Consider the following 27795-nt stretch of genomic DNA (forward strand, 5'->3'; position numbering starts at 1 on the left):
CAGGTTTTACAAACTATTTCTAAGAGTTAGGTGATAAAATCTGAAATTCCCTGTTCTCATTTTTAATAGGAAATTTTAATCTACAGTTTCCATCCTTACAATGTACACAGAAATGGTTAAGTAAATAGCGAGAAGGAAAAAGGTTTCCTCCTTGTATCACCAACATACGGCAAAACCACCCGTAAGGGCATCCTTTGGATTCGAGAGGCAAGGCCAAGTTGAAAAACCACCTCTTCTGCGATACCTTGAACCCACTGCCAGCAAATTAGAAAATTCCACATGCGGTATCAGTTTAGACAGGGAATTAGCTACTTCTTCACGCCGGAGCGCTGCTTGCACGCTGACTTACCGTAAGCCTACGCACGCCAGCCAGAAAGGATTTGGAGGTACAGGAAAACCTCAGCAGATAAAGTCTACACATGTGCTCTTGATCCAGCCTAAAGATAGTAAAGTGCCAAGCAACCAAAGATTTAAGACAGAACATGGCTACACATTCAAAACATCTCAGAAGCACAAGTTACGCGTTCCCCAGGGGGTTGCACTTTCACTTTACTAAATTGCCTGCATATTTGCTTTTTTCTGATGGTAGATTAGGAACCATGCATTTCCTTAAACCACCAGCTTTTGGCCAAGACACACACGCCCTTCCTGGAGACCTGCCAGCCCACACTCGCAGGAGAGGCAGATTTGGAGAGCCACGCTCCAACGTGAGCCGCTCCAAGGCGAGCCCGGGAGCCGGCTGCCGGTGACTGCCAGGCACTCACCAGAGACCCAGCTCTCGGGCCGGGCCGGCGGGACCACAGTTAAAAAGAAGAAAGCTTGGCTGAGTAGCTTGACCTCTCTGAACAAGCCCCAGGGTTCCGCCTATGGCATTTTGTTAAATATTTATACAATAGTTTTGTGACTGTGAAAAAGTGCACATTTGGAAGCCCAGAGGAAGAAGTGCATGTTCCATTTAACGTGCTTGATTGTAAGGGGAACTTTTTTTTTTTAAAGGTAGGGAAAAAGGAATATAGCCTTAAAAACATGGGTAGTAACACACATTCCTCTAAGCCAGACCCAACTTCTGAGCCTTGAATCCCCTGCGTGCTTTCAGAGGCAGGTTACGTGTATGCTGCACAGAGCAGGCTCCATAGCCTTAGTGCGAAAGCCCCCTAAATATTCTCTATCTATGGCTATCTGTTCAGTGCTCACTCACACACACGGCTTCTTCACGCGACGTCATCTCCTGCTGCTGGCAGTTGGGAAGAAAACTGCTCTCCTGCTGTCCCCAGGTGCGAGACGCTGACAACCCCCTCCTCCAAAGCAGCCCCCTTCCCCTCTTCCAGGCACGCACGTACAACGTGGACATCTGCCCCGCGGCGTGCACAGGTTGGAGGGTGGGTTATGGCCTTGCGAGGCACAACACGTTTAAGGGACGTGACCAGGCGGGCATCTGACATCCGAACACGCTCGTACAGCTGGCACGGGCGGTGAGCAGAAGCAAACGTGCCTGCTCTGCGCTGCCGAGCCGGGCTGGCGGAAGAGCGGCCTTTATCACGCACCGTTATTGTAGCAGGGTGGTAGCTGCTGAGTACCCAAGACTCTCAGGGCTTTACAAAGAGTAACTAATGACACGCGCCTTATGGAATCCCCAGTGGTTAGCAGAGTGGGGCACAAAATGTCCATTTCAGATGTCACCTTACTGCAGTCTGCTCACAGAATCATAGCTCTTCGACTAATTGCAGGGCATATAAACGTTGACTGCAAAGTGTTTAGCTAGAGGATGATGATGATGAGTATTTTCTGTCCTCACTGGGAAGGAAAAAAAAGACAGGCAGATATTGGAGGTTCCAGGAACAGGCACCATTAGCTGGACAAATATTTTGCTGCTCCGTGCTGTTTCAGTACAACAAATAACATGACCTGAACCTGACAGTCAAAGTAACACAAAGCCCTACAGAAGGTAAGGATGGAGCCTCTATCGCAAAGCACAGGCAACTTTTCAGCTTTTCTAAGGATATGCAAGAACAAAATCAAAGAACTTACTTTACAGGCAATGCGACTGCAGCAGTACCACAATTCATCCCAGCGAAGAAATCACATTCAAAAATCTACTGCCATTTCAGGGTTTAAGTGTGCATGAAATGAATAAGCAATTAATTTCCTGCACAAGAAAGGAATGCAGAGTTCTGTATCACTGGTACTGCCAACACATACAAACATATTACACATCTTGGGATAAGTGGCATTTCTCTCAAAGCCTCAGCTTCCAGAATCACACGATGGTAACGTGACGCTCCTCCCTGGCACTCTTTATCAACCCCATGGAGCCCTCGCTACAAGGACAGTCTCGTCCTCGTGGGCAGCAGCACAGCCTTCTTTTTACAGAAGAACAAGGAGATTTGAGAAGCAGAGGAGAGCAGCAGGCGGGCGGCAGAGGCGGGGAGAGACGCCAGCCCTCCCGCGTACATCCCACCCCAGCACGTGCATCTTCAGCTCCTCCTGTTCGCAAAGAGAAGCCGAAAGAGCCAGGAGGTTGCAGGGTGCGGACGACCAACACGCAGCCCTCGTGCTGGGGTTTTGCTCCAGCGACCCACAGCTCAGCGGCTGAATCCCGACCCACACCAGGGCCCACTGGTACACGCGGGAACGGCAGCTTGGAGGAATCCACACGCAGTTCCAGTCCAAAGCAGCCTCATATGCCCGAGCGTAGCAAACGTGATAAGCTCTAGCAAGAAACACCTCTGTCCATAAGGAAGAATGTCAAATACATTTTAAATATGCATCAGGGATAGAGGCAGAAGGATGAAAAGATAGACTAACTCAAAGATTCAGCATTTCAGAATTCTACGCTTGAAAAGGTTTCATACAATTTGCAGTGATACTAGCAAGATTCTGAGTTTTCTCACTCCAGGTTTTCTCTCCCTAGAGCCTTACGGCCAGACCCCATTTCCTCCTCGCCCCTCCACACACAAATAATAATTTTTATTTCCTCTTTTCAGTTTTATTGCTAGGGCTTTTGTCAAGAGTGTACAGTCTAGCTGGGCTTTGCCTGTAACTACTGTGTAATTATAGCATCGGCTTTCCTTGCTACTACATAGCAGTTTGCAGTTGCCACATCGGCGGCCAGGGTCTCATGGGGAGACGCTTACTGTACCGCAACAAAGGGCTTCCCCTGCGCCTACGGTACGTGCGGCCCTGAAACACAGAACGCAGCATTCATATAGAAAAGCCTTTAATTGAGATGCTCGACTCTCACACCACTGCAACGTTACAGCACACTTGCAAAACTCAAATCAAGGTTCAGAATTTATGCAGGCGCTGAACAATGATGGGATCAGAGCAGATTTTTTTTGACCAGGCATTTGAGTCTCTCAGCTTTGAGCTGGTTTCCAGCACTAAATACAGTGAGACTTTTTTTTTCCCCTCTATATAAGCGTTTTTAAAATTGCGTTTTCTTCCACTATCCATTTATTTGCGAATTTTCAAAATCATAGACATAGAATTTCTATGCTTGCCTGTCCTTCAAGCAGTATTATATTGTAAAGAACATGACCAATAACAAAGCAACATTTTTAACCACCATATTCTCTTTATTCTCAAAAGCAAGCATCAGTCTCGTATATTTGAAGTCTAGCAATATTTTATGTACCACTCAGATAAGCTGTTCTTCAGAGAGTCTCCTTCGTCTGTCCTTTCCTTGTTAAATTGCATTTGCCCATGACCCGTGAACACTGCTCCCACTTGGACAGGGCTCTGCCCTCGGAGACAAACATGTAACTAAATAATCAGTCTTGGAGCACACGCTCGTGGGGAGAGAAATCTCTTCTGTGGGGCGTATCTGCAATAACATACAACGCTCCTATTAGCGCTAAATAAATAAATAGCATAGATGGTTTTTCAGTGCTGTGCAAGCTTTTAAACATACGTGCCATAAATACGGCAGGAAATGAGAAAGGGCTTGGTTTGTACCCTGAAGGTTACTCTTCACACATATTAAAAATACATCATTATTCCGAACGCATTTGCAGCGTAAAGCAACCTGCCTCCGAGGACCCTGGAGCACCGCGCGCCCAGAGACCCAGCCTGCAGCCGCTCCGGCACCAGCTGAGAGCCGAGAGCGATTCTCCATTTGCCAAATGGGAACCGAAGCACCGAAGGACAGGTCAGAGCCCTCAGCAGGCAGCTCGGGCAAGGCTTTTGGGGGGCCCCAACACCCACCAGCAGAACAGCAGTCGTTTGCTAAAGATCAGTTGAAAACCTGGCCCTGAGGGCCCGCCTGGGATTGCCTGCGGAGCCCTCGGGATGAGGCCCAACAGGACTTCGAAAAAGCTAAACGTGGAAGAAAACTGCAAGGCTGAGCACTGCGCGTCAGTCGCCTCGCTCCACGAAGCGGGGCCATCTCCGCGCTCTGGGTGCTGCTGTGGGAGCTGCGCAGCTCTGCCCGACCTCCTCAAGGGACGGGGCCAGAAGATCCCCCCCCCGCTGCACCAGCCCCCCGCTGCACGGGGGCCATGCGAACCCCGCTACGGCTGCCGCTTGCCCTTGCGCCCAGGCACCGCCGGCCAAAGGCGGGGGCTGTGCCCGGCGCAGCGGAGGGCGGCCCGCGCTGCAGCCGGGGGCACGGACCGCGGCTCTCAGCGCAGGAAACCGAAGCCGAGCGCGGAGGGCGAATCGTTATTCGCGGCGCTGAACCTCTTCTCGCTGAACCTCCCGGCCGCGCACCCCCCGCGACGGGGGTGCCCAAAGCCTCCGGCCTTACCCCCCCCCCGCCCCGGCTCCCGGCGGGAAGCGCTGCCCGAGCTGCCGCCCCTCCGCCCCGCAGCGTGCTGCGGCCGCCCGGGGCCGCGGAGCGGGGGACCGGCCCCGGCGGCGGGGGGGTGGGCACCAGGGCTGGGGCATCCCCGCGGCTGCCCCCCGCTAACGGCCGCGCTCGGGGGGGCCCGGGAGGGGCGGCGGAGGCAGGGCGAGCCCACGGGGGACGGGGGGGCCTCGGCCGTGCCCCCCCCGGCGGCCGGGAGCGCGGTGCCCCCCGCCCCCGCTGCCCCCGCCGTTACCTCCAGCCCCGGGCGGGGGGCGCGGTGCATGCGCAGCTGCCGCCTGCCCTCCATTCATAAAAAAAAAAAAGGGAAAGGGAAGGAAAAGAAGGAAAAAAAAAAGCGCGAGCCGCGTCTGTCCTCCGCAACTTCCAGCCAGTTCCTCTCCAGCCCCCCATTCATAAAAGGCAGCCGAGCATGCGCGGTGGCGCCCCGGTGCCCACCCATTCATAGAGTGGGGAGGCCGCGCGTGCGCAGAAGGAGCCGCTGCCCTCCCATTCATAAAATAGCCATTTTCCCAGGCAGCGGCGGTTGCAGCATCGCGGCGGGCGCTGACAGCGCCGCGCTCGCAGCTCCCTGCCCGCAGCTCCCTGCCCGCAGCTCCCTGCCCGCAGCTCCCGTCAGGGTTTCCCGGGTCCGGTCCCCTCGCCCGCCTCGCGTTCAGGATTAACTCGCCTATGGAGAGATGGTCTTAGCCGAATTATTTAAAGTAAGTACGAGATCTGCGGTTGCGAGCGAGTGTTACATGTTTTTAAGTAGGGAAAAAAAAAATCAAGCCTGCTCCCCGAGGGAAGATCTTGCGCTCTTTCTAGATGCGTTCGTCTCGTCCCTTAAAGATCACTGATGGTAAGCGTATTTCTGACTGTGACTTTTCTAACAGCAATTATCTATAATTACATACGGTGGATAGCTGCCTGGTGCTTCGCAGCCCGAAGGAGACTTTGCATTCTGGAGAAAAAGCCTGTTCCTTGCAGAATGTGCATTTGTGTTCCTGCATTTCTTATTGATACCTCTTTGCTGTGTTCTTTCAGCAACATCTGCATTTGGTGTACGTATATGGCAGGCAGGTTTCACCACACTTGCGTCAGGTTTTTATGGCAGAATAAGGCTCCCCTTTCCGTTGATGGGATGTCCTCTCCTTCATCCCTTCTTCCTTCCCCAAAAAAGGAGCATAAATATGTGGTCACCTGCGCTGCCAAATAAGAATTGGATATTTCTTGCTTTGGAATATGAAAACTGATGATACGCATTTCCTCTCTTTTCCAAAGCCCTCTGTCTTGTTAGTGTCAAGTAGTTCGGAGCTGTCTCCATAATAGGACACTTCAGAGATCAGGCACTGGTGTGTCAGAGCTTTCCTGCCTGACCTTTGCTCTTTAGCATTTTATTTCATACAACTGTCTTTTTTGCTTCTTTTTTTTTTGGCCTCAGTGCCTTATTCCATCACTGCTCTGTTCCCTGTCTTGCTGTACACTTGGTTGCTTCAGCTTTAAATCTGGATGGATTATGTGTTTTAAAGGCTAGATGGGTAATAAAAATGTGTATCTAGAATCATTTCATGAAGGTGTATGAAATATATTGTATATGGAGGAAAAACCTGTCTTGGCTGTTCTTCTCTACCAACTGCGTAGCAAAGATAAGCCAGGATTTTATTTTCTGGTACCAGTCCTGGCGTCACAGGAGAAAGACAAGCCCAGAGACGACATGTTCAGAAAATTCATTATCAGAAGGGGAATGGAAAAAACAGAAAGGGGCATATAAAAGGCACAAAGGTCTTAGAGGAAAGCAGGACTGGAAACGCAGACCTTGGAAATGGCAGTGCAAATGAATATCAGCATTAATCACAGGAGGAAAAGGCTTCACTCTTTTTCTTCAAGTGACCAAGGGTCTGATTTCTTGATTTAAATCTTTTATAGCCCCAAGTTTTTCTTTAGAGGGTGAAGCAGAGAAAGCAAGAGAAAAGGAAAAGCATCCCTGAATTATCCAGAGCAGAAAAGGCACGTTCTAGATTCTTTAAAACTTCTTCAGCTGCTGCCTTTCTTCCATGCCATGCTGAGGGTACAGTATGTCAAATATCAGCTCAGGAATTGCTGTTTAATTAGGTAAAGAGAAACCCAGCTTTCCCAATATTAAGGCTTCCCCCCCTCTCTTTATTTTGGGTTAAAGAATAAAGCTACAATTTGTGCACTGAATCACAATGATCCTGATGACTAGCTTCCCCCTTCTCCGTATAAAAATGAATGATAGCGGGAGGAGGGGTTGTTCTCGGTTATTGGAACCCCACTGGGGATGTCTCATTGATAAATGTGCCATTTTCCATGGGCTACTGTGTTTTCTGTTGCTAGAAGGGACTCTATATTGGTATTATAAAATTAAAAGGACTATTTCTGAACACTGCAGTCCTTTTGAAATTGTCCATGAGGTATGTGCAGGGGAGAAATTATTTGTTCTCCTCCTGAAACAGCAAAACAAAAGCTGTTTTCATGGAATGATGACTAATTACCAAATCATACTGGGAAATGCAACATCTCAAAAAGCAATCCCTCCCCTCCCCCCAAAAATCCTGTAATCAGACCTCAGTGAAATAGAATTCACAACCCTTGCAACACGACAGCAATAATTAATTCACAGTTCTGATAGTTTTCCAAATATTAACCATAAAAGCAAAAAATTCATTAATCATATTGCTATACAATTTTCCAAATTCAGCCCAGTACTTAAAACTGCCTTTGTATAGGCAAACAGTTGCAGAAGTATTGTTTGTTTTTCATTCTTTTTAAATGCAATACAATGTATTTCCTTAAGAAAATATAAAATCCTTCTAATATGGTTATCCTTTAGTACCATTAGTGCAATAGATCATATCTGAGCTTAGTTTTCTGGCCTTAAAATAAATGTTCTTACCCAATACAAAGCCTTGACTAAGAAATTTGAGTCCCTAGAGATCTGGACGTTAGTGGTCCAAAATGTGCTTTATTCACTCGCACTGTAGGAACAGACTTTAGCTGGACAGAGACAGCTTCTTGGAAGTCTACAGGTCTCATTTCCCAGCTTCTGAATTTCCACGCTCTGGCAAGAATTTCGTGTCTCGTTTCAAAAATGGCAGGTTTCCCTAATAAGCTTTCTAATTTTTTTTCCTTATTACTCGTAGAGAAAATTCTAGCTGTCCTTAGCTAGATAAGGCTGCTAAGGAGGGGAACACAAAGAATTAACATCAATATTTTGTTAATATTAATACACACTTTATGGAAAAGAGCTGGGTTGGTTTTTTTTAAAGCATTTACAGCTTGACTCAAAATTCAGACAGCCTAACTTAGTCTTAATGAACTCCGACATTATATATTATTCTTAATCACGCATTAAAAACATGTGCTTACTGAAAGGTCTCCTTTAACTTCAAGTGTAGTCTTCCCTCATTAAAAGCTTTTATTGAACCTTTGGACTTCCAGCAGCAGCAGCGTGTCCCCTGTCACTGCTGGGAGGCCTGGACAAGAGGATGTCCTGAATTCCAAACAAAGGCAGTGGCAGAATTTGTTGCCTTATCAGCTCCTCCTCCACTGGGCCTCGGGGAAGCGAGTCCTGTATTGATCCCTCCCGTTTGCTCTGGTGGAGGCGAGCCCCGGCCAGCAGCACCCCGCCTGGTCCCGGGTTCCTCCCCGGGTCCCTGCTCCGCCGCGCCTGCCCCAGCCGCCCCGCTTGGTGCGTGTACTCTCTGAAGCCCTATAGATCTTCCCTTTGCACGTACTCTTCGATAGCAAGGATAGCTCTTATACCAGATACCCTGGCTTCGTTTTCAATGCGCGTCCTGGGTATTTCCCTCTTTTCCGAATGGCTGTAGGGAGGAGCTGTAAATCGCTGGTGCGCCCTGGCCTCCAGCGCCGTGCCGGAGCCAGCAAGGCAGGGTCTGTGCATGTCCCCAGAGCACGGGATGCAGCTGGGGTCAACGCCTTCTAGCTAAGGTCTTCTAGACTGTGTGACCAAACCACCATAGGAGAGCGAATAGTCATGATTGTTCTAAAAGCAGTGATAAAGCAGAGGAATTTTGCACTGGTTACCATCGATTCTGAACAGTGTTGACTTGCACAGGCCCTGAAATATATGCCCGCCCTTGATAGTATACTACTTCAAAGTGTATTGTTTTCAATTATGATAATTTCTTTGTATTCAGATTTATCTGTAAAGATTCTATTGCTTTTTTTATTTTCTTCCTGTTGCCCTATTGTCTCAGAAGTTCATGTGTCCCACATAGCAAAGAAAAGAGGCAAATTTCTGCAGTACATTTACTGCAACTATCACTACAAATATGTTAATCGTCATGAGGCGATTGTCACATCTCTTTCAGAGACTGCAATTCAGCTTTTGCATGGATAATAACAGGTCTAGTATCACAGTAGCCAAGAGGAGGTGTGTTAGGTGACAAGATTCGGAGGGCTCTGGGCTGTCCCCTCGCCACCGCTGACCCACAGCAGAACTCCAGGCGAGCAGTTCAGGCCCTACCACAGCCGCAGCGCACGGCTCCCACGGGCATCAGTCAGGGCTCAGCCTTTCACCTCTCTGTGGTAATTCTTCTACCCCTTCTTCACAAAAGCTTGTGATGCTTCAACACTTGGAAAATTCTTGGAAACCTGTGATTGAAAATTCTTATTGAAAACTCAAAGTTTGCTTTACTCTGCTTATGGTAAGAAGGCAGAAAGCGGCTCTTTCCATACCATTACTCTCCATCCCACCTAGTACCATTATAACCATTATAGATGTCTCGGAGCCGGCCACCACCACCGCAGCGATGGGCAGCACTGCGTGTTCAGCAGCTCCCCGACGTTACAGGGCGCAGGCCCAGGCTCAAGAGAGGGGGCACCGGCGATGTTACAGAACACGCACAGGACAATCCAGTGCCAGCAATCCCAGGAGAAGGCTTGGTTTGCTGGGGCAAACAGCTCTCCCATGACACTGGTGCTGTTCAGACACAACAGAAGGCACAGGCTGCTCATGAGGTGTACTTAAGGTGTAACGTCTTAGAAAGAGGTAAAGTGACCCCTGCTCTGGTACTTGCAGCTTACAAAGGATAAAGGAGTTGTTGGTGGCTACATTGCTTCTCTGACCATACTGGTGGTCTCTCTATTAGCAAGCACACGCCAAGCAGCACATTTGGGGCTTTTCTTTTCTACGACGTTTAAGGCTGAGCCCAGATGTTTGCACAGCAGCATCTCATGTTGAAATTTTCCGCATCTTTCAGAAATGGGTTGGGCAAAACCGTGGTACCTTGTACCTGGTGCCGGGTGGACAGGAGGTGGGTGGTGGGAGCACGTTTTCCCATTTTGCTGTTGACTTCACCAGGACTGCGGGCACAGGGGATGTGTCAGAGTCACACCAGCGCTTCCCAGGGCCGGGATTTGCAGGATTGCTTCCACGCAGGACCCGATTCTGGACTCTAAGTCCCTTATTCTCATTATTCTTTTGTCACTGCATACATCTAGAATGCTGTTAAACATGTGAGAAAGAACTTACTAAAATTATTAACTAATAGGTAACTGAGACAGTTATAAACATTCTGTATGTCTGCACTCATTAGATATTTAAGTCAAGATCCATTTTGTTTTTCAGTAGCTGCAAGACAAGTTATCCAACTCCCCTTTGAAAATAAAGATACTAGAACCTTATTGCTTCAAAAACTCTTCTGAAGACATTAATGAGAACGAGCTTTCCAGGGGGTTTATACGACTTTCTCATGGAATTGCCTACAAGGATGTAGCTTTCTATAAAATTATGTAGGCAAGTCCAAAATCCTATTAAAACATAAGATCACTTTTGTTTTCATTTCATATGACTAAAGAATCTTACAAAACTTTGGAGTCTGAAATAATAGCAAAACACTTTAAAGTAAGTTGGTTTCCTACAACTTTAGGACTTGTAATTATCTAGTACAGTAGTAATTTTAAATTGGCAATGTCTTGATGAAGAGATGAAACAAGCACTGCCGCACATTTATGAACTTGACTTTTGAATCCAATTTTACTCCCTTGGAAGGAAGTATATTTTGACTTGAAAATTCTATGTGGTGAGCAACCATACAGTCCCTGGATGGCATGGGGGAAGAGAAATTTTCTCTACATGGGAGTTTGTTGACATTTCTGCTTTGAAAAGAACTTCATTGTTTCACCTACCTCTGAAGAATGAATAAATCCCAATGTAAGAACATACTCGTGAATTTTTCTTCCTGTTGTCTCCTTTCAGAAAACTGCCTGTACAATTGCAACCAGTGAATTTGTCCCTACGTTAATGCTATAATATGTCTGTAATTACTGATGATCCAAGATTAACTAATTTTGTTTACAAGTATTCTGTATGGCATTTTTTCTCAATTAAAATGCAATTTACAGTCAGGATGGATTAGCGCAGTGGACAACAAAGGCACTACATAAAGTTTCGTAGCTTTTGCAAAGTTATGGTGCTTAAGTGTCTTAAATCTCCTATTCTACTTTATTATCTCTTCTTCTGTTTTTCTTTTTTTATCTACAATTTTCTTTAAATGACACATCTCGTTATATTGAATCTGTTCAATCTGAGCAATTAATTCAGTACCTGCAAGCAGTACCCAACTGCCATTGCCAGAAAGAAGATCTGTTCACAACACCGGCACCACAAACTTCAGTCCTTTCTCTCCACAGCAGGTGAGCCCTACAAGCAGAAATGTTCTTTCGCAGGGGGTTTGGCATTTGCAGCTGATCTCTGGGAGCCGTCCCCTTCTTGGCAGCCACCCTGGCTAACCACAGGCAGCTTGGGGCACTCTTGTTGGGGGGGGAAGGGGAGATGGCCGGCTCAGCCTATTCTTTCTTGCCTTCCCTCCCAAGGGAAGTGGCCCACGTTTGTCACCACCTCTACCCAGGGCTGCTTCAGACACGGTGGCCGGTTCCGTGTGCCGTATGCTGAATTAGGTCACTTCAACATCTGAGCCAACACCAGCAACTACAAGACGCAATCGACCACTCTGAACCCCAGCTTGCTCACCTGCACAGGCCTTCGGAGCCGATGCAAGAGCCCCAAGGTTATGCCCCTTCAGCTCGTGTCCTTTTTCAAGGTCTTAAGTTCTGCCAGGTCACCCCAAACATTAATTTTGATGGGAGGTGCGGCTGGAACAGAAGCTGCAGTTTCTAAGATACCAACGCTGCTGCTCACAGCAATGTCGTCCTTGCTGACAAGCACCCCGCGTGCGTGATGGGTTCCTGGTGGGGAGGCGGAAGGGGAGGTGAAGAAGGGCATGGTGTCCTGCTTCTGCAGTGGGAATGAGCTTTCCTGCTGCTGAGCAGACATCTTACCTCATGATTGTTTACAGGAGTATCTGGTATCCTTATATCTGCCTGCAAAGCGGCTGCGTTCCAAAGGATGACTTGCTTGTATTGTTCCCGTCATCCTGGAACAGTTTCAGGCTGGTTGCAGCTGCATATCTCCCTCTGGGGAACGCACCAACCAAACAAGGTCAAGTTCTGATGCCTTTGGGGGTCTTCTAGGGAAGCCGCCAGGATCCATCCATGTACCCAGCCAGGCACACATCAGCCTGCAAGACTTCATGGGAGCAGTCTGGCTTCTTGACTTGCTTCTAATCCAGCCCAAGTCCTTAACCTGAGAACTTCCCTGGATTCCTCTTCTCTACCATGAGAGATGGAGTGCTGTGTATGTGCATGGCTACCTAGTACCTTTTGCTGACATCTTTCTTTTCATGGGATGCAGATATAAAGCTTAAATTGGAAACAGCTCAGGGAAAGATGTGCTCAAGGCACATGCCAGTGGAAGCACATAGACAGAAAAACTGAAGCAACCACACCATAAAATATCGTCATTGTTGTCACCTGGGCAGATCCCAATGGAGGAGGACCTCCTTGCAGAACAAACACCACCCAACTCGCTCTCTAGTTCAGCACTCGAGATGTTTGACCTGGATCTGTCACCAGCAATCTTGCTTCACTGCTGAAACTTCGGGCAATGAGACCATCAGCAGCAATGCAGTCACGGTCCTTGGAAAATTCCATAAATATCAGAAAATTATGATGCTTAAGTGCAGCTCAAAAGGTGAGAGCAGTTAACTGTGGAAACCCTCTGCTCAAGAGTGAGAAGGCAGGGCAGAAGTTAAAGGACCATGTGTAGCACTAGCACCAAAAACTGGTGGGGTGCATATCTATGGTGTTTTAAAGGTGGTCTTCAACAGGAGAGAGGTTGTGTCCAGAGCAGGGATCTGGGAATTAGGGGAGCTAGGTCTTATTTGGCTGTCTTCACTGCAGAGGTTTTATCCAAGTAGATCTTGTGCCCAAATATCTGCAGGGTCTTTGAGTTTGCCATGCCAGGGCTTCCACTCCCCTTGCTCTGCAGTAATTTGCCTGTTAGACAATTTGAAACAGTATTATAATGAAAATAGATGACGAATAATTTTCAACATTAACTATCCCAAAGTGTGGTGTTTAGTCCAGGGCTCATCTCCTTTCTGTGATAATTAACTCTGAAATCCTGATTAGCATTATCTCAGTTAAGCCATCTTTTAATGTCTGCCTGCATATGGCCATGTCTGTGTACTAGGGGTTTGGGAGTTTTAAGAGTGCCTGTGGCTATAATCCTTCTCCAGATTAACCTGATGACATAACTTCCGTGTGATGTCATCGCTAGTTCTGGACCATTGCAGACCGTGCAACTGCAGAGTTAATATAAAGCTTAAGTGCCAGCTCCTGCGTGCTGCTCCGGTCCCCTGGGGTGCTGCCCTCCCGTCCCGGGGCGAGGGCTCCCCATGCGGTGCCACCAGCGAGGCAGAACGCCCTCCACGTGCCACCCGGGCTCAGCGCTGCCGTATCGGGGAAAATCGGCATCAGACCAGCCTCGCTGCATTGACAGAGGCGGCGGATGCTGCCTAAGGGCTAAACAGCTCTCCTCAACACACGTGCTGGCACCCGGTGCACCTTAAAATAATTCATGATGCACAGATCCAGGCTAAACCTGCTCTGAATGGGCCAAACTCCAGAGACTTGATAACAAGTGGGACTGAGCTCAGGCCAGAACACAGAGCCCCGTGCTAGAGCTCATTGAAAAATTACGGAGAGGCAATGAAGGCGATGCTGCCAGCGATACGAAGGACCAGGCAGATAGGCTTGTAACCTCGTTCAGCGTGCCACCATTTCCTCCAGCTACCTTCCAGCTAATATCAGCTCTGCTGCGCTGACTCTGGCCAGCCAAAACAGCTGCATCTCTCTCCTTAAAAAAAGCCAAAAACCAGTGAAATCAAAGTCTTCCTGCAAACACAACACCTTCCTGCAAAACACCTGACTGTTTTGCTAAACTCTGGCTTGCAGCAAGTACTTTTTGTATCATGACACTGGATTCTGATGTAAAAAGAAAACTGAATTTTTTTTCCCTCTGCATGCCCCATAGTTGTCAGAATCGTTGCTTCTTTCTATTTTTTAAATACAGTAAATAGGAATAGATGCTTTAAAAACTCTCTTGTTTCTCGAGTCAGGATGTCAATGAGCTATGAATAATGAAAAAACAATTTTGCATGAATGGCTAAGAGCCAGCAGAGAATTTTAACTAGCGAAGAGTAACAGCATAAGGACTGCATTACAACAATCATCATTACCGCTAGATAAAGCGCTTCTTCCCGCTCGTCTTGTGCAGCGGACAAAGAGCCCGGCAGGCAGGCCGCGGTGCCAGCGTACGGAGGCGGCATGTGCCGCGCTGACCACGCGTTGCTGCTCTGGCCTCCGTCCGGCGTCAGCCCTCTCTCCTATTGATCCCAGGAGAACTGGCAGGTTTTCAACCCCTCAAATGCCAAGTGATCTATCAAAGCAACGATTTACAAATATAATAGTGGACTCTAGTGACATTTCTCGGTGGGTAGTAACGCACTTCCCTTTCTCCTTCCAAAAATGCAGAATTAGTTCGTGCTCCAATTTTTGTTGCGCTGTGTTAAATTTAGGGGGGGGATATGCTCTTGCAGGAGCAGTGCATACGTTTACTCTTACACACACTTCTCCTGTGTGATTTAGTTGTAGTTGGATGCAGTTTTTTCCCGACTTTTTTTTTTTTCAGACTGCTGTAATATTAAAATCTTTTGTGCTGTTGGAAAAGGTTAATTTGTTTGTCTGAACACAAACAACTGGCAATGCCTTAAGCTGTTCACTATTTCCTTTTTCTTGACACCAGAAGCTTTCCCCCGCCCCCGCAACTTGCTCTGAAGCTTTACTCACCACTTCTTTAAACTGATCTCCAATATTATATTATTTATGAATAAAGGTCACCCCGTGAGGAAATGGCACATCTACTAGAAAACAATGTGCACTTTCTAAATTTGAACCAAGTCGTTTCCGTTCTTTGATTTAAGTTTAGTTACTTCCTGTGGTTTCTTGTCCTACGCCGCTGCTGAATCTTTGGATCGACTCCAGGATAAATTGCACTCTTTCAATGAAATTAGAAACTGTGGCAATAGGCGGCTTAGCTAGTTTAGCTAGTAAACAGCACTTAAACTAAATATTAGTCCACTTAGTGTTCTGAAGACGAGTGCCTAATTACCTGCGTGAGGTGACATATCAAGTCTGACCCGTGTGCGTGCTCTCCCCGTGAGCTGTACCCGTCCACTCACGCCGGTTTGCAACCAGACAAGCTGCTGAGCAAGAACTTCCACCTCCCGCAGGAGGGCTGAAAGCAGCCTTTGAAACCAGCAGCTCCCGATGGAGCCGGGACACTTCCTTGCCGAAGCCAAGCCACCCTCCCACAGGCAGATTCTGGGTTAGCAAGGACAAGTGCTCAGCCCCGTGCTCCAAAGCTTCTTTCTACCAGGCCCGCGCTCCTGCGAGCCACGATTTTGCATCAGGTTTTTTTAGGGGAAAATCCCCAAACCTTAGAGAAGTCATTTCAGGCAGTTTGCTGACAAAAATACATGTGAATGTGCACCGGTAACCCTAAGATGTGCTTTCCCTCAGTCAAAATGATGAATGGGCTCTTCGGGACCCTGCAGTAACGGTAGCCCTCCCGGGACCAGAGGAGCTATATATGGCCAAGCTTAGGGAGAGGAACACAGTAGCAAAGGGGGAGTGATGCACTTTATACCTGGGCAAGTGCTCTGACTCCCTCAGACACAAGTTTACCTTGTAAGACCTTCTGCATAATAACCAGCCTCGGCAAAGAGCCCTGTTTGGGCTGGGGTTGCAGCAAAACTCAGTAACGATGCGCTCTTTCTCTCCCCCGCCCCTTTTCTTTCTCCTTTCCTTCCCCCAGGATACTTAAGAGCAGGTTTTTCACCAGTAATCAGGCTGCTTTATCAATGGAGCCCCGGATTCCCCACAACATCACCGTTGTCCCCAACTCTGTGATGGTCCAGCCCTTGCTGGACAGTCGGATCCCCTATGGGCGGCTGCAGCATCCCCTCACCATCCTGCCGATTGACCAAATGAAGACAACTCACATAGAGAACGATTACACCGACAACCCCACCGCTTCCCAGCTGGCAGCCCAGAAGCGTCCCCGAGGCCCCCATGAACTGGTCTTGACCAACCAGCACCTGCAGCGCTGCGAGCAGGATGTCACCCACCCCTGGATTTCGTTCAGCGGGCGCCCCAGCTCCATCAGCAGCAGCAGCAGCACGTCCTCAGACCAAAGGCTCTTGGACCACATGGCCCCGGCGCCCGTGGCGGAGCAGTCCTCCCCCAGAGCGGTTCGCATTCAGCCCAAGGTGATTAACTGCAAACCCCTGGACCTGAAGGGACCTGTGTCTCAGGAACTGGACAAGCACTTTCTACTGTGCGAAGCCTGTGGGAAATGCAAGTGTAAGGAGTGCGCGCTGCCCCGGACTCTGCCTTCGTGCTGGGTGTGCAACCAAGAGTGCCTCTGCTCGGCACAGAACCTGGTCAACTACTCCACCTGCATGTGCCTCGTCAAGGGCGTCTTCTACCACTGCACCAACGAGGACGACGAGGGCACGTGTGCCGACCACCCCTGCTCCTGCTCCCACTCAAACTGCTGCGCCCGCTGGTCCTTCATGAGCGCCCTCTCCCTGGTGCTCCCTTGCCTGCTCTGCTACCTGCCAGCCACCGGCTGCGTCAAGCTGTCCCAGAGATGCTACGACCAAGTGAGCCGGCCCGGATGCAGATGCAAAAACACAAACAGTGTCATTTGCAAGGCATTGCCGGAGAGCAAAGGAAGCAGGCCAGAAAAGCCCTTTTGATAGTTTGGGAGGACGGGGAGCGGGAGGACGCTCCATGGAGGGGGGTGGCGTTGGCTCTTTTTAATAACCTGTGTTCTGAGGATAACGTTAGCCTTTTGCCTTTGGAGAAAACAGAAGCAACTATTTCCACAAACTGAAGCACTTTGGGTTATTCAGGGTTTTGGAACTGGTCAGAATTTAAATAGATGGGGCCAAAGGAGGAATCTTAATAATGTAGAGTGAAGGCTGAAAACCTATGTATATCATGAAGTACAGCTGCTTAAATACTCCTGGTTCGGATGGACGGCTGCTCACCATGCCTGCATACCACAAGAACCATTAACTGCTCGCTTGGCAGGCACGGCCGCACAAGCAATACCCATTCCCGGCTGCAGAAAGCTGCACTGGATTCGTCGTATTCAGGGTGGGCTTCTTGTTTTTACTTTCCTTCCAAACTCTGATTTGCTACCAGCAGCCTGTTGAAGGTGACGGGTTAACTCCCTCCTTCCCCACCCGCACACCGGTAGAAGGGCCAGTTGCACACAAAGTACATGTTTCTCAAAAGCTTTCTGTGTCCCTCAGAGATTTTGAGCCAGAAGTAAAGATACAGTTCATTTGTATAAGGGTCTCTTTACATTTAGGCATGTTGCTTTCTTTGAACCCACCTTGATTCGGACCCTCTTTTTAAAAGCAAGATGGTAGCAGGGTTGCTCCCTCCCCGGGAAGAATAGCGGCAGGATGAGTTCAGGCAGTTGTAGAAACATGGTGGTGTTCTGCCTGGAAGCTGATCTGTAGCATCAGGTTTCGTTCAGTGGAGTATTAATTTTACATCAACAGTACAAACCCGCTCCAGAAGGACGCTGGCCGAACCCCGGTTCCCCAACGCGCGTGCTTGCTCCCCCAGTGCTGGAGCAAAGGGGACGCCACAAAGTTAAGACGTTGAGCGTTTGTTTCTCTAAACCTCTTCAGCTCTGTTAAGAAGTCACAAAAACCTAAGTGTACGATACACATAGGTGTGTTTTTATAGGGCTATCAATCCAGTACCTCCTCTCCTGGAACAAGCTCTTCTTTGCTCATTAAATATTAAGATTTAAAATTTTTTTTGTCTTGGGGATGAATGGCATTTGCTTGAAGTACAGCCCATTCCCCCATCTCTATTGCTGCTGTTTGCCTTTTGCCTCCTCTGTACAAAAGTGTGTCTTGATAAACGTAGAGAATGCTTTAAATGTTTATTTTAGTGTTAACAAATGCTAGGGAAAGCCAGGGGAGGGAAGAGAACATATTTAAGACATTTGCCCATGGTTTTCCGAAAGTGAATATCATCGGCTTTGTCCGTGCACTCATCCTAGGGCCGGTTCTGCATTCCCTGAAGATGCAGTAACCCCCTTCTCTTGACAACCACAAGGTGCTAAATAAAAATCTTTGTCCAAACATGCAACACTGTAATAAGTAGGTAGGTACTTGTTGCATGCAGAAAACTGATCTAGTCTCTCTTTTTTTTTTTTTTTTTAATTAGAGGAAATTTCCTCGGTAAATGCACAGCAGTGACAGTGAAATGTCATCTCTAATTAGATAAGCAATAGCCAGAGCTCATGTAGCATTTCCAGGAATCCCATTTGCTTGGTTGCAATACAGTTGCTGCGTAGGGGTTGGCAGGAGCGAACTGGTGGGAGTTCTGGTGTCTTTTGTTTTAAGAATTCATTTAACCTGGATGACTTGGGTTTTAGTTAAGCTTAATTGTAGATATTTATTGAATGGGGAATTTAAAAAAAAAAACCAACAAACTTTCTATATTTATAACATTTGCTGGCTCGTGTATGATAAATCGTAGGAAAAGGGATACTACGTCTGTCACCAGATGCCAATTCCTATCGTTTATCCTCGTGTTGACCGTATGGGGACACCAGAAAGAAGGAAGCAGGTGGGGATCCAGAGCTGTATATATTACCTTGCACAAATGAGAGGGGAAAGGGTAAAAGGAAAACCAACCCCAAACTAGCTGAACTGTTGGTTGAATGTATAAGGTATTGTATTTAATAAGAGAAATCATTTTCCTAAGATACAAACAGGCTAGAAAACGCAGCAGGAGAGGTATCTACCTGCTGCCCTCCTCTGTTGCGACCATACGTATCCCAACGGCCTCCACCTATGGTTGTTTTGCCTTTTTGACCCTCTGTCCTTGGCTGTTCCTGGGGGATCTGTGCTGAAAATCCGCACTAGCAAAGCCCGTGGTTTAGATGCATGGTCCTTGCAAGCAAATACAACGCTGGAGTGGTCGCCACTGTGCCAATCTACACTCATGTGTATACACCCAGCGATCCCGTATGGGTTTACTTTCATTGTACATAGTTGTAAACTATTTCTCTGTTGGTTTCTTTTAATATATAAATCCTGCGATGGTGTAAGCCGGCCCCATGCTGGAAGACTGTAAAGCGTTAGTGGATGTGTTAGAGCAGTGGTAAATGTAGCGGAGCGACCCTCCCTCTTCTCCTCGGCTGCCCGGCACAGCGGTGGGACTCTGCTCCACCGGCTCCTGGCCCAAGGCATGGCAAGACAGCGCTGAGCTCTTTGCAGAGCGCTCGGAAAGGCGCGGGGTCAGCCGAAGCGGGGGCTCTGCCGGCGGCATGGCGCCGCGGGGCTGCCGGAGGGTACGTCTCCGGTCAATAATGTCTTTATTCCCCTCTCTTCCCCCGTCCCAATGCCTCCATTCCCCCATCCCCTTTTAAGGTACTTGGGTCTCCTGCCACCCCTGAGACGTACCACGGGCACGGTGCCCTGTAACCTCAGCCCCGGCGAGGGCACGGAGGCGGCAGCTCTGGCCGTCCTCCCTGCAGGTCCTGTCCCCCCTTGCAAACTGACGAACGGCTGCTAATTAGCACGACCCTCGGGCGTGACGCGTGCTCTCCGGCCGTGTCGGCGCGGTGAGGTGGGACCACGAAGGCAAGAGGGGAGGTGAGGGCAGGTTGCCCCGGGACCGGCGCTGTGCCACCGCAGAGCGGCTCTGGAGGAGGAGGAGGAGGAGGAGGAAGAGGAGAAGGAGGATGGCAGGGTGCTTGGGCTTTACTGCCCTGAACGGCTAATGGCTGTAGCAGGTTCGTTGCCGGGTTTTGTCCTCTGCCAGCACACAGAAGAGAGCACGAAGGGGCGACTCCATGGTGCGCTGGCAACGCCACGCCACGTCCCCGGCTGGAGCTCACCGGAACAGCGGGGCTTCAACAGACAAATAAACCGTCACCGCACCCTCTGTCCCAGTGCCCGCCGGGTACAAGGAGTGGCTACTAAGTTCATGCCGCTGCTCCCTGGGCACCGGCTTTCCCACCCGGACGAGCCCTCGCCCTTTCACAGCACTGGGCATTCCCCCTCCCCTCCCACGCTCGGACATGCTGGTAAAGGTTTCCCCCTTTTCCTGTTACCACCCCACCACATATACACCCTGAAAAGTTACCACAGAAGGTTTTCTTTGTATAGAATATTTATTTTGAAGCTCTATTTTAATAGTATTTATTTTAGAAAGTCTACTATTGTAAGAGTTCTTCTGTTTGTGAAGAAAAACAAGTACTGATGAATGTACTGATCTAGAAATTATATATATATATAAAAATATATATTGTTAAATATATAAATGGCTGTTGTGGTTTTTAAAAAGAAAATCCCAAAGGATGTTTATAGCAATTATTCTAAAAATACAAGCAGAGAGTAGCCCAAAATCGGTTATTTGATACTGTACTCACCAGGAGCAGTTGAGGGAGTCGAGCGGCCGGGTGGGATAACTCGTAATACAGACGGCACGCTGGCCCCAGGGACACCGGCGCATGGGTGCAGACACCCCTCACCCGGACGGGGGTCACAGACCCCGATACGCGCCGCTGACGGTTGTGGTACGCACCGTGCGGCTGCTGCCTCATCCACCGGCTCCGCGCGGGAAAACCACGGCCGGGGCAGCGCTTCCCGGGGAAAGGGGCACCCCCGAGCCCCCAGCACGGCGGGGAGCCCCCGCACCGACAGCCGGAGCCACGGCGAGGGGAGCCCCGCTGCCGCCCGGAGCCCCAAAAGCATGTGGCCCCTCGCCGGGATGCTCTCCAGCCCCGTTTTATTCCGGCCAAGGAGCTCGGGGCGACGCTGGGGTTGTTCTACTTAAACGATTTAAACGATTAAACGTATTTAAACGATTTAAATGATTAAACATCATTTAAATATCCCACAATTTACCTGCAGCGGGGAAGAGCTAGCTCCTCCGTGAGGAGAATACCCTACTCTGTCCACTTGTAGGAGCAATTCTTCCCTCTGCCTCTAAAATATGCCAGGGAGGCTTGCACTGAAGTCAGGCTGCTTCTTCCACAGGGCTACAGCTCAACCCTTAGCGTGAAAATTTGGATAGCGATTTTTTTTAAAAAAAAAGCAAACCCAAAGTCAGTGGTACCCGCCGCGTAGAGGGATTCTGGCACGTCCCACAGAGCCTCCCACGACATTTCAGACCCACTCCCTGCTGTCGCGCTTCTCATTTCTCGGAGCAGAGCCCATGCTTTTTGTACAGCCGTGGGGTGAGCACGGACAGGCTGCGTGGGGCAGGGCTGGCGGGCAGAGGAAAAGGCCAGGAGGGCTCTGCCCTCCCATCGCCTCCTCTTGCTCTCATCCAAACGTTAATAAAACAATAAGTACGTGGCCTCAGGCAGGTGTAATGTTCATAATTGTTGAGTCTCTGGGACAGGACGGGAGCTCCAGGCTTTATCGTGTTTGCACGCATTTCGGCTGCCTGCGCGGTGCTCTGCGGGGCTCCGCATCCCGCATTTCCCCAAGTCATTAAAAAACTCTTCCCGCGTTGACACCGATGTTAGCTCTCCGCAGCTACAGCCATGACCCAGACTCCTCCCGAGGGAAGGCAACGCGGGGCAGGACGCGAACCCCAGCCCCGTTAACCGGCGGCGCGCGGGGCAGGACGCAACAGCCGGCACCGAGCACGCCGCGCGCCAAGGACAACACCGAGCCGCTCACGTGCGATGGCGAGCGGCCGCTCGCTTACAGCCGCCTCGCCGAAGAGCAAGGCGTTGTTTCCTTCGCGGTTATTTATTTTTAGAGACAAAAAGTCAGAGCTGCTCCTACGGTGTGATTTACCCAGGCGAGGCTGTGCTGCCGACACCGGCAACCGGCACCGCCGGGGCCCTGGCTGATTCAGAGCATCCATGGCTCCCATCCACCGGCACACGTTACCCTGCCTCCCTCCGTGTGTCACCAGCATCACATTAGACCGCTAAAAATAAATTATCCAGGTTATTTTTCACCGTTCCTGTTATTTATTTGCAGGCACTATGGAGCTATGACTCATTAAAAGACATGCCATGTTTTGTGTCATCCACAAAGGTAACCCGAGTGCTTTACCTGGCCTGAAATAATATTATTGAAACAATAATGTTGAGTTAGTCACTGGATCAGATAAAGAGACAATAACCACACTGTACAGATCATGGCATCTGATGCCAAAAAATTTGCAATACGGAAAAGATGCCGAATTTGTTACGCTGGTGGTGGGGCTTTTTATTTGAAACAAACAGACTGAGCCAGGATGTATAAATTTAAATCAGAGTTTGGCAACACTGACTGATGTCTTGCACATAAAGCTTTAAAAATATCAACCCGGTGTTCACGTCTCTCTGCTGGAAGCAAACCAGAGCGCTCTTGGTGATTCAACTAGTAGATGTTAAAGTAATATTTTTTTAATCAGAACTATTGCCTTTTTAAAATCATTTTTTACACCATTTTCAATAATTGGCCATTGAAGGAAACCAATTCCAACACCACAAGCACAGGTTATAAGGTGGCAAAGAGAGGTACAGAGCTAAAAGAATAACAGACTTCCCCGTTGACTATCAGGTCCAAAGAGGAACCACAGCTCGCAGAGGTCAGACCAGAACGGGAATTTCTAGAGAATCAAAGCACCCAAAATACCCATTAAGCAATGCATCAATTCTGAGCGAATGGCCCAAAACTTACAGAAATGAGATAAAAAGCTAATTTTGAAATTGCCTTTAAAACTATTTTGCTAAAATAGGTACTTAATAAACATGTTGAGATTTTTCCAAGGGTTTAAAAAACACCCTTGATGAGATGTGAGATGTGTCAGCATTGCCAGCAGCGGGAGGAGGGGACGGGAAGAGCAAACAAGCGACGCCGGGCAGAAGTTGCATCCATCCTCGGAAGTTGCATCCAAACACGGCGATAATATGGCCTCGCACCGAAACCTAAATAAAGCCCTGAGGATGGGGCTTCATTCGCTGGCAGCTCGCAGGTGGGGGGTTTCTGGCTGGGGAGCATGGTGCATTCTTCCATGGTGAGACGCTGCTGCAAGAGCAAGGGGAACAACAGACACGACGTGATCCAGGAAAAGGCAGTAACTGCAGCGGGCATCGGATGCCCAAGTCGAAAGCTGGGGCTCAGGCGGTGCAGGGCTTGCTCAGCACCCTGCCACGGTGGACCCGGCAGGATCCGGCCCTCCCGGCCCCCGTGCACCGCACCGCTCGCTCTCAGCCCCGGGACCAAGGCAGACCTCATCCCCACGTGTGACTCATCGGGGGCTGTAACACCAACCTGCCCAAGCTTCGCCAGTAAGGGATTTTTTTTTTAATTCTTTGCAATTATACAAATGTTTTCCCACCGTGTGTACACACGCCTGCAGGTGCACAGATACGCACGCACGCGCGGAGCTGGACTGGGATTATTTGGTGCCATTCCCCTTAGTGAGCACATCTGCTCTGTTTACATGGAAACTAGATAAGGGATTCAAGGTCTGGTCTGTCTTTAAAAAAAAAAAAAAAAAGTTATTAAAAGCCAGCAGATCCACATCCACGATCATGCTGCTGATACAGGAGCTTTTCTTTCATTTCTTGAATTTCCAGGTGTGATGCTGGGGCAAGCGTGGCAAGCGGGAGCCAGGCTGCGGCACGGGAGAGCTGTGCTGCTCCCACGCAGGTATCACCTCCCTCGGCCCTTCTTTCCCAGTAATAAATCATTTCTCTTGCCGGGATGAGACGCCAGTGGTGTGTGAATGGGCACGACGGCGGCTGTGCCGGGAGGGAGAGCCCCGTGCCCCGGCTGGGCGAGGAGCTGGCTCCTCGCAGGGACGGGCACACGTCACCCACGGATGAAGTTTGACCTTTTGTGAGCGGCAGACAAATGGCCGGGATAAAGATAAATTGCCTTCACGTTTTGTTTTACTTCCTAATGACAATAACCTCCTGTGTGAGCCAGTGAATCCCGGGGCTGCCCGCTCCGACTCCCGCCAAGCGCCGTAAAACTTCAGGCATCTCCTCAAAGAGCCGAGAACAACCTCGACCCTTCAGAGGGCACCTGCGCTCCCACACAAAGCCAGTGCTTCCTTTTCAGGGAAATAACGAGGTGGCTGCAAAGGTCAAGGCAAAGCCTTTCAGCAGGGAGACACAGGTCTCGCCCCTCTTGCACCCCACGCTAGCCTGGGGCTCAGCCTCGACCCCCGAACGGAGCCCGGGGGCCTGAGTTGGATGCCGGGTGCCAGGTTTTGAGGCAGAGGAGGGTGAAGGGGGTTCACAGAAATTTCTGGTCACGCCCAGGCCACCGGAGCCCATCGTGGCCCCGGGAAAGCAGCCCTGGGCACCCAACCCGAGCACACCAAGGCTTCTGCTGTTTTCTCAGGGGTTGGGTTTTTTTACCTGGCTGGGCTTTTTTACCTGTTTATCACAGTTAAAAAAATAACCAGCAAGCTGAGAAACAGCAGTCAAAGGTATGACTGGAGGAGGTGTTCTTGATAAGATTTTTTTTTTTTTTTAAATAAATTTTAAAAAACACAGCAGGGTCTCCCCGGTGTCGAGAGAGCTGCATCTCTTTCACACAGGCTCAACGCTCACCCGGCAGCAGCTTGGGCTGAATGACGGCTCCGGCCTCAGCGCTCACCCCCACCCAGCGATCCCCACCGCCTGTCAAACCCAGAAAATAGCAGAGGAGATCGCGGAGAGTTTCTGAACGAACCAGCCAGGATTTCAAGTCTCTAAGGTTTCTGTTCGCTTCACCCAGACCGTCGCCCCACCAACCTACGCGGGCAGTGGGGCAGCGTCCCTGGGGTGCAGCTCCAGCAAGGCACCGGGCAGGGCGAGCATCCCCCCAGCATCTCCCATTCCCGTCCCAGCCCAGCTGGGCTCTGCAAACCCAAGCGGGGTTTGTGCTCCTAAGCAGAAAGCTCCAGGAATTTCTCAATAAAAAGCCTGAAAAAATTTACTTTTCAGTATACCTGAATAGAGGGAAGATTGAAATGTGTGCTGCCCCTTTGCTCCGGAGCACTTTCATTGACGTTTTTCTCCCCTTACAACAGGGAATAAATAGAAGTTTATGCATGAATAAATTCTGAGGAATAAATCATACAACCAAGTTCCACTCGATGCCAGGTATGTTTGTAATTATGCAATGCAGTTATGTAACTGGGTTTTCCTAATCAGAAACATGATATTCTCGGAGCATGAAACTGGGACGTTCTGCACCACGTCCCGTCGCTCCAATTACTGCACTGGAGCATCCGACCATGTGCGGAGCGGCAAAATCCTCCACTAAGAAATGTCCTGCTCTGAGCTGGGAAGGAAATGGTTCACATTGCCTCTTCAGCAGAGCCATCTTGCCCAAACGGATGCTAAAGCATGAACGTATGAATAAAAAATCCATTATCGTTGATACGGTGTTTAATTGCTTTTCATGAAGAGGGTGAGCTATTAGCACAGATTCTCCGCTTTAGACCCTACAGGGGTCTAAACAGGGGTCTATGGTCTAAAGCGCCTAGGGCCCCACCAAAACCAAATTTGCATCATCTCTCGTGTTCAAGGACGAGGAGTTTCGATTCTGTGTTCACCAGCTGCCCCTTCCCTCTGCAGCAGCCTTATCACGCTACTGCACTACTGCAAATAGCTTCAAGGCTGGCACAGACCAACTCTCCTGATATTCCTGTAAGTAATCCTTATAAAGACAACTACCACATTTATTTTTTCCTTTACATGGGTGTCTGTATCCACTGCTAAGAAACCTCCAGCCGTATTTCAGAGCAACTGAAGCAGCGAAGGACTCGCGCCTAGCCGAGTGGGATTCAGTTACTGTGCATTATGGACGGGACAAATCCCAGCTCACCAGCACAGATCTGCCTAAAACTCTGCCTAAAACTCTGACAAAAGCAACGGCACCTCCGCAGCCGCGGTGCCGCCGGCAAGGTCCCCGCCGCCCACGGCACCCCTCCTCGCCGGAGCCAGGGGAGCATCGGGAAGCGGCACCCACCCGCTCTCAGCCAGGAGAGAGAGTTTGGGCCGCACAGTTTCTGAGTGAGGAGGAGGTGGGGGTGTAAAATAAGGCCAAAGAGTGCTCGCTGAGGTCCAGAGATTAAAAAAAAATGAATTGGAAAGACCCCATGCTGCTAGGAAGCGATGGGCTTTTCTGCCGGTCCCAAAGAAGCGGTGGAAAATGCGGGTTAGGACTCCAGCGAGGCAGCGATATATCTTAACGATATCCCTCGGCCGGCTCCTTTTCAGGGTTAGCCCGGCTAAACGCTGTAAACTGCAAAGGAAACCCAGAATGACAAACAATTGTAGGAACCTGAAAAACCAAGTTCCTCTGGATTTCATGGGAAGTGCGATTTTAAATACTCCGACCTGTCTGTCTGAGGGGAAGTGGGCAATAAATAGCAGCCTGGTTGTTATCAAGAGGATGTGAGCTATTTATAAAAAATTCTTGGGCTTTTTGAACTCTGTTTAAAGAGGCAATATCCTTCGCTCGGGTAATTGGGGGACTAAAATGCTAAAGCAACAAGATTACTCAGCCACCTTGGGAAAGTTTAGTGCTTACTTATGTGTTTCTGAAATTTCGAGCGTATTTAAACAGCTGCGCTGTTGGTGTCCCCAAATCCAGAGGAAAGCACGGAAAGGTCTTTCAGACGGCTGCGTACGCAGGGACGCACCAACAGCCGGGAGCAGCTCCGAACACACGGGGACTCGGCCATCGCAGCTCAGCGATCCCAACAGCTGGCAGCTATGTCGCTTAATTAAATAATATCTTACCTCAATGAAATGCCTCATCCGAAAAGGGCCTTCGACATGCCTTATAACACGCTGGCTTCCCAGCAGCATTAAGCTATCCCCAGCTCCGAGACAAAGCGCGGGTATCAACTCATGCACATTGCAATTAGCAGAAGAGGGGGAGATTTTAGTGGGAGGGCAAGGGGAAAAGGAAAACGGGCACCCTGCGTAAGGCAGGACGCACCCGACGACGCAAACATCCATACAAAGCAATAAAGACCTCCTTGCTCAAGGGAAACTCGCCCCATCCCTCTGACAAATAATTGTTTTTAAATAAATGAGGAAACTCTGCTGCCTTTGCTGGGACAACCGCCTCCCCATCCAGCCTTTGGCAGCACACAGAGACGCACCCAACCTTCGGGTGCTTTCAGAGGAACCGGGGCTGACAGCCCACGGCGCAGCACCCAGAGCCGTGGTAGGGCACGGCCATCCTAGGAGGGATGGCTGAACGCCCGGGTGGCGTTGGCCACGGTGCCCTCCCAGCGCCATGTGAATGACCAAGGAGTGATGGATTTAGGGTTGTTCAACCGGAGAGCTTTGAGTGCAAGCCTCTGAGCTGCTCCCGTTCGCAAGGTCCCGACCCCCTCGGTGCAAAGCAACGGCTGACACACGCCGGGGAAACATCCCTCCCGCTCCTTCTCACTGTCCCATGATCCGCGTGTCAGGATGTGGCACAAAACGGAGCCCTCAAGGGTTTCCACTGGCTGCTTTTTTTATTTTTCTGAGCGCAGCCGTCAGGCGGACAACATTA

At 49.5% G+C, this 27795-nt stretch overlaps 1 protein-coding gene across 1 annotated transcript; it reads left to right on the plus strand.

Annotated features, from left to right (window-relative positions):
* Positions 1-5316: 5316 nt before the first annotated feature.
* SPRY4 (sprouty RTK signaling antagonist 4) lies at positions 5317-20533 on the plus strand. The gene is made up of 2 exons (XM_072873494.1): positions 5317-5508; positions 16047-20533. The coding sequence occupies exon 2, from the start codon at positions 16093-16095 to the stop codon at positions 16990-16992; it is 900 nt and encodes a 299-aa protein (XP_072729595.1). The 5' UTR covers positions 5317-5508; positions 16047-16092; the 3' UTR covers positions 16993-20533.
* The last annotated feature ends 7262 nt before the right edge of the window (positions 20534-27795 follow it).

Source organism: Ciconia boyciana, chromosome 9, assembly GCF_034638445.1.
Source record: "Ciconia boyciana chromosome 9, ASM3463844v1, whole genome shotgun sequence".
Lineage (NCBI taxonomy): Eukaryota > Metazoa > Chordata > Aves > Ciconiiformes > Ciconiidae > Ciconia > Ciconia boyciana.

Coding starts and splice junctions, on each gene's coding strand:
- SPRY4 (XM_072873494.1), top strand. CDS start 16,093: ATGGAGCCCCGGATTCCCCACAACATCACCGTTGTCCCCAACTCTGTG.